Genomic DNA, 6,956 nt, shown 5'->3' on the forward strand with positions numbered 1-6,956 from the left:
ATAGATAGATAGATAGATAGATAGATAGATAGATAGATAGATAGATAGATAGATAATTACCTTCTACCTTAAGAATAATTGTGACATTCTTATCATGGTCCAGGGACTCATGTGTCACATTACAAGAAAACTTATCTCCATCTTCCTTTAGACTATTGGGTACCACAATAAGTAAACTGGTCACATTAAACGTTCCATCGCTGTTCTGTTCTACCGCCGTCGTATAAGTTGCTCCGCCCAAAGAAGACCAAGTAAAAGAACTCCTATTATACTTATACCACTGGATCTTCACCTCTTTTGGGTAAAACTTAGTGGCATTGCAAGTGAAAGTTTTCTCCTTTCCAGGTTCAACAATAGATTTGCTAGAAGTGACAACAACATTCGGTTGTGCTGCAAAAAAATCAAATTTTCATAATTAAGAAATGAGGATAATAAATAATCCGGCTTAAAAAGCAACGTAAGTTATGCATGCAGCCCTAAATGGCCATATTGCCTTTAGATTGGAGTAAATTAGCATGAGTTTTTTTTACTATTAACTGAATTAATGATCAATGTTTTTCTGTAACTAACTGCCACTTCAAACTTAAGTGGACTTAACTTAAGGAGTGTTGCACACACAGTGCCTTTCTGTTTTATAGAGAGAGGAAGGGGGAAAACAACGAAACACATAACCTTCTGTGCTCTCCTCTATAGGAAAGCATAGCCGTGGTTCCCAGCCGGTCATTCATTGATCTGCCAGGGTTGATTTATGAATGACGTTGGGCGACTGCTTTACATATGCTGAATTTTCAGCTGACATAAGCACAACCATTTCTCAAACTTTTTGTTGTTTTGGAGAAAACTATCAGACTTTTCAATTTGAGATATCTAGATTCAGAACTTTTTATTAACTGCCATTGTGAACATTTTACAGGTCTTTAATTTCTCATAGATACAGCCCAAGCTGTTTTACCTGTAGTTCTAGCATTGCAGAGGCCATGGCCCACCATTACCGCAATATATATCCCAATGATTGAACAATATAATTATATATATATATAATATAATAATACAGGATTATAATATATATTATGTATATAATATAATAATACAAGACTACATCAAAGCGGGTCTTCTATTAAATTGTTTGATCAGTCTTAAAGATTTTTCCTAAAATAAATCTTATTTGTTCCCTGGCAGATTAATAAAGCTGAACTTTCTTCTAACTTTCCACTATTGGCTCCCATTATTATATATTATTTCCCTATATCAAAACAAAGACAATCTCAAAGACAGAGATTCAAGCAGGTTTTTTGCCACAAACAGTATATTCAAACATATATACAATGTTTATAATAAAACTTGACAATTGTGAAGTCCCACTGTACAAAACTAGTGGTCGAAAATAGTAATTAGAATCTTGTGATTACTTAATACAATACATAGTAATCTATGGTTGATTTGAACCACCATATTATCCTGGGGTTCAGCATAGGCCAAGAATTGGCACTAAACATACAACAACTCATTAGCATATATATTATTAACCATATATAGTAATTGATCATCAAAGCATGTTGTTGGATATACCCGACGCGTTTCGACGCGTGTGGCTTCTTCAGGAGTATTATTGACAGCATGCGTTGGTTACTTGCGTGAAGACAAATGTTTTAAGGTTGTATGCAAGATCAAAGGAATATTATATCTCCGAAGGATATTAGCAGTCAAGTGTAGATAGGTTCTTCTATATAGTATAAGTGGTCTTGTGTTCTACATGCTAGGAACCTACACTTAGGTCAGGGATCTTGTAAAAGTAGATCCTAGGTGTATCTTGGTATATAATGCAGCCAGGATGTGAGGAGATGTGCAGAGTAGCAGCTGGAGACCAGGCGTGCAGGGTTAGTTCTCTATACTATAATAAAAATGCATATCTTTTTTAACAGTCTCTTTTTTATAAAGAAATCAGTCCTTTTATTCCTAATAATGCCATCAATCACATCTTCTAACAAGGCTGGTTTACTGTTGGAAGATCTGAACAAGCGTTTCTGCAGTGGTGGGTGAATATGTGCCCATTGCATGTTTTAAAAATTTACATGCATAGAAATATTATATACCTGATATTAAATTATGTTCTTTTTGTACATTGTATTGTGATTTTTAATGAGTTAGTTGGACTCTTTAATGTTTTGTTAAAGCATCAACTTTGAAGCAAAGACATAGAGAAAGCCAAATCTCATTATGTTATTATTAATTTAATAAAGTTTGTATTATCTAAAGTTCCATTAAAGAACAATAAATGGTTTTTAGAACCACATTACTACTGGCTGCAACTAGTGACCTCTCCTTCTTGAAATGCTAGCTGATGGGCTGCCAGAATTCAGTGAATCACAAAGACTGCCAATGAAATTAGCATTTTCAGAAGCAGTCAGCATTGGTTTTCTTAAAAAAGCCCCAAGATATATATTAATTTAGAATTCAATAATATCACTTACCTAATACTTTCATTTTAATTGTTCCTGTTGCCTTATCAGGTGTGAAAAACACTTTACAGGTATATTCCCCTGTGTCATTTATGTTCACATCCTGTAAGATGAGACTGGCATTTCCTTTTTTTAATCCGCTCTTTTCCATAGAAGTTCCCGCTCTTTGCTTTTCATGACTGTTACCTAAATACTTATATACAACTTGTTCTTCTCCACCGGATGATTTCTTTGTCCAACTCACTTCAACAGAAGATGGATTTAATTCTTGGGTATTGGTAGGCAGAATACACGGGATTGTTATATTCTCTCCTAGCAGTGCTTTGATGGGGGATTGCATCCCCACAATATCTATATCTGAAAAATAAAACACATTTTTAAAATGACATGGTCATCAAAGTTCATCAAGTTCAACCACTAGAGAAACAAACATATCCCAAAGAAAAACATATAGACATAGTTGAACCCTAGAAAGGCAAAAAACTGCTTAGAAACCCTGGTGCAATTTTAGAAAAACATTTTGATCCTGCGAGGCAATTGGAATCTCCCTGGATCAGCAGTCACTGTTGTCTTTAATACTTTAATCCCCGGTTATATTCTATGCTTCCAGAAATCATCCAGCTTTCTCTTAACCTCCCTAGCCGTTCATTTCTGTCTGGGTTTATATGTCTAAAAGCAGTACATTGCTTTTCATGTAAATTTATTTTACACTGTAACATAATAGTATGAGTTTGGAACACAAAATCATGTAAAAATAATAAATTAAAAAAATTAAAAAAATATATATTTTGTATTTATTTATTTTTTTAAATAAAAAAATCATTGTACTCATACTATGATATTATACTATAAAATAAATGTTCATGAAATACAATGTACTGCTTTTACACATATAAATCCAATGTATTGCAATCATTACAGGTATTTTGTATTAAATGCAATACAAATGGATTTTGAATTTCCCGCACACACGCGCCGACGTCACCGGGGACTCATTGTGTGCAGAAGATGCCAGAGGAAGAAGAAAGACAGGAATCGTGGCGATGGACAACGCAGGAGGCACCGGCAGATCAGGTAAGGCTGTATTTACTAATAATTCCCATAGGTTTACCTACCCCAAGTGTGGTAGATTACCGCTTTCAGCAACTATTTTCTACCCCGAGTAACACGAGAACCTGAGGGAGCCGATTCCACATCTTCACAAACCTTACAGTTAAGAATCCCTTCCTTATCCGGAGATTAAACTTCTATTCCTTAAGACGCAAAGAGCGCCCCCTTGTGCTTTGTCATTACAAACCTTAAAGTGAATAATTGGGAAGAGAGTTCTCTATATGGACCATTTATATATTTATATAGGGTGATCATATCCCCTCTTATACGTCTCTTCCCAAGGGAGAATAGATTCAGTTCAGCTAATCTCTCCTCATAGCTGAGCTCCTCCATTCCTTTTATTAGTTTAGTTGTCCTTTTTTCTCCAATTCTCCAATGCCCTTTTTGCAAACTGGTGCCCAAATTGGATATCATAAAATAGCAGAAATATCATACAAATCCATTGCATTGTGCAGCTCCTGTGTGTGAATTCTTGGATGTGATATCCTCTGCCCACACCTGACTTTAAGACCTAATACACAAATGCAGATCCCTTTCCAATGTTCAACACAACATTTGTATTGCACCATGCAGCATGGTATGTTTTGTAACATTTCATGGACCACCATGTGTGTTAGGGTGCCACCGATATGAACATTTACTTGCAACACAATAATCTGAACAGGCCCTAGGAAGGTAATAGAGAAAGCTGCAGGTTTAAACAACCCAGAAAGACTAGGTAACCCATTTCAAGTCCGACAAACCATTGTCAGAATGAGCACAGGCGAGCACTTTGGAGCCCTCCGCCCAATTACAATCTAATCATATTATAATAAATTATATAATGCTCAGGTTAAATTTGCTTTCTTATTACAGAATAATTACATGATGATCCTGCAAGTCCTCTGTTCAAAAATGAAATTTCGTTGATAGGCCTTCAATGATATGTAGATGCCCTCCAATGATTTGCCGGTGCCCGGGTCTTTCCTGCAACATTAGGTGTATTGCTATGGATTGGGCCCCATATGCACTATACTTCTAGAGGTACAGTATGTCCTGTCTACAGCTTTGTTCTGCCTACTTCTGGAATGTTATCTAGTCTTGACATTACTCCCTTGGAAAGTCCCTGGCCCCCATCCAAAGAAGGCCCATTGCCCGAAGGGGTTTGTGGTCATATGACCACACATAAAAATGGAATAATATATATGTGTGTCAGTCTCACATGCTACATGTAAAGGTTTTGTTTTTTTGCATTTAAGATATTTTTTAATTGCAGTGAAGTATTTTCTGAGATTCTGAAATATTCTGGAATATTATGCAATATATAATAATTTTATGCATAATATATATAATAATATGCAATAATATATGCAATGGGATAGATATATTTATGGATGTGATCAATTTATGATTACACAATAAATGTTTTAACCCCCTCCCCAAGCCAGTCCAAATAAAATTATCAACAAGCTAATTAATTTTAGTTTTCAGTTTTGCAGTGCAAGGTAAGTGGGTCCAGAGGGGTGCTGTACAAAGCTTACAGAAAACACCACAAGTTCTGATTTCTGCATTCATCTCAAGAATTCTCAGAAACCAGTGGGCTCGCTTATGGTGGAGTTACACAATTCCAAACATGCCTCGACAGCTGGATGTCAGTGTGAGGAATGTGCTTTCCTAATCAGGCTTTATTTGCATGCAGACCACCCGAAACAACGCTCACATGTTATGCAGAGCTCCTATGATTGGAAGAACTGAAATCCAATGAATGTAAAGAGTGGGCAAGACCCGTGCCAGGGAGGGATGCCTAGATGATGCTAGACATGAAATGAAGGTGGGCTCCATCTGACTAGCTGCAGATTCTAACGTACATTGGACTTGAACTAATAAAGCTCACCAAGACAGGAGAAGATAGACTATCATGGGTGAACCAGGGTGATCCAGCAAGTCTAGAATAGATTTCTTAAAATCGTTTCCTGTTATTTGGCAATTTGTCCATTCCTGGACCAGAATATGGGTAAGGAGGAAGGACGTGTCCCCAGGACCTGCCGGGACCAGCAGGATGACGGAGGACAACAACAGAGCAAGGTAAGTGTTTTTTTTTTTTAGTTTAAAGCTACCCCAAGTGTGACTCGGGATTATTGCTAGGGGGGTTAACCAATAGGAAGCGATCAGATAGGAAAGGTCTTATGGTGTGCCTAGCCTGAAAAATTAGAGCATAGGACCAGATACATTCCAGATTACTGGATCACCCAGGTTCACCTATGATAGCCTATCTTCTCCAGACTCGGTGGGCTGTATTAAATCACGTGAGAAGAGCACAGTGTGCAGTGAGATGTCAGAGTTAGGCTGAGTACATATTTTTAATATTTGTCGTTGGAAAGATCTTTCAGGAACCATTCCAATGACAAAAGACTGAATGAGCATAATACATACAGCACCGTTCTCCTCTATGGAGAGGGGAGGGGGGAGAATGACGGAACGGCACCACTTTCACTTGTATTACAATCCTTCATCGTTCATGGATCTGCCAGGACAGATCCATGAACGACGTCGGAAAAGTGCCAAGGTGACGAGAATCATCTGACATGTGTATGTAGCCTAAAGGAGGAGAGCCTATCCATACAACTAAAGGGCAGGTTGGAGGGCAAATTCAAAGCTTGGATGGAGTTGAGGTTATTAAGGTGGCCACAAGGCCTTCCGTACTATCCAGGCAGTGAAAAGAGCAATCCTCAAGGTCTCTAATTCTGACCACATTCCAACAACCAGCACCAGACAAGATGACATACCTTCTGAATGACCCATGTATGGAAAGCAGATTGCCACCAATAATCCCAGAATGACCACATCTCCTAATGTCTGCCCAAACGCCATCCTGGTAATGTTGTTTTACTGAGCTCAGCTGCAGACTGAGAGCACACCACGTTGTTTGTGAACAATAGAAGCCGCTGTTGCAGGAAGAACAACCTTTTCATGCTTTCAACTTTCCTGTGAGCTGGGAATGTAGCCAACCGGAAACAATTACTTCATCCTTAAGAGAGTTCTCAGAGCTCATTCGAGTTCATTCTTATATATACATGCCCGTATTGTCCTAATATATCAAAAATAGTTAATAAAATGTCAATGTCATGAAACATGATGAAATAATGATACGCAGTGCTAGAGCGATTTGCCAGCAGCACTGCACAGACAAACAGAGAATGAAATGCAGAATTATTTCTGAATACATTTATACACTTTGCTGCTCATAACATTCCCCGGACTGCTGAGCTCTGTATATATTATATTACTATATTGTAATATATTATATAGTAATATATTGTACATTGATTATCACTAGGAATGTTTTTTCATTGCTCATCCCTTATAAGCACACAGACACAGCTTGTTAGTGTTTTATAAAACAGGTTT

The 6,956-nt window shown here is 37.4% G+C and overlaps 1 protein-coding gene across 1 annotated transcript in view; it reads right to left on the reverse strand.

Moving 5' to 3' along the window:
* LOC140338161 (poliovirus receptor-like) overlaps positions 1-6,547 on the reverse strand; it is a 12,767-nt gene extending 6,220 nt beyond the window's left edge. The window contains exons 1-3 of the mRNA XM_072422242.1: positions 6,335-6,547; positions 2,472-2,816; positions 61-390 (exon numbers count right to left, since the gene is read on the reverse strand). Coding sequence (XP_072278343.1) covers positions 61-390; positions 2,472-2,816; positions 6,335-6,419 — 760 coding nt within the window. The 5' untranslated portion in view covers positions 6,420-6,547. The remainder of the gene's footprint in view (positions 1-60; positions 391-2,471; positions 2,817-6,334) is intronic.
* Positions 6,548-6,956: the final 409 nt, after the last annotated feature.

This window comes from Pyxicephalus adspersus, chromosome 9 (assembly GCF_032062135.1).
Source record: "Pyxicephalus adspersus chromosome 9, UCB_Pads_2.0, whole genome shotgun sequence".
NCBI lineage: Eukaryota > Metazoa > Chordata > Amphibia > Anura > Pyxicephalidae > Pyxicephalus > Pyxicephalus adspersus.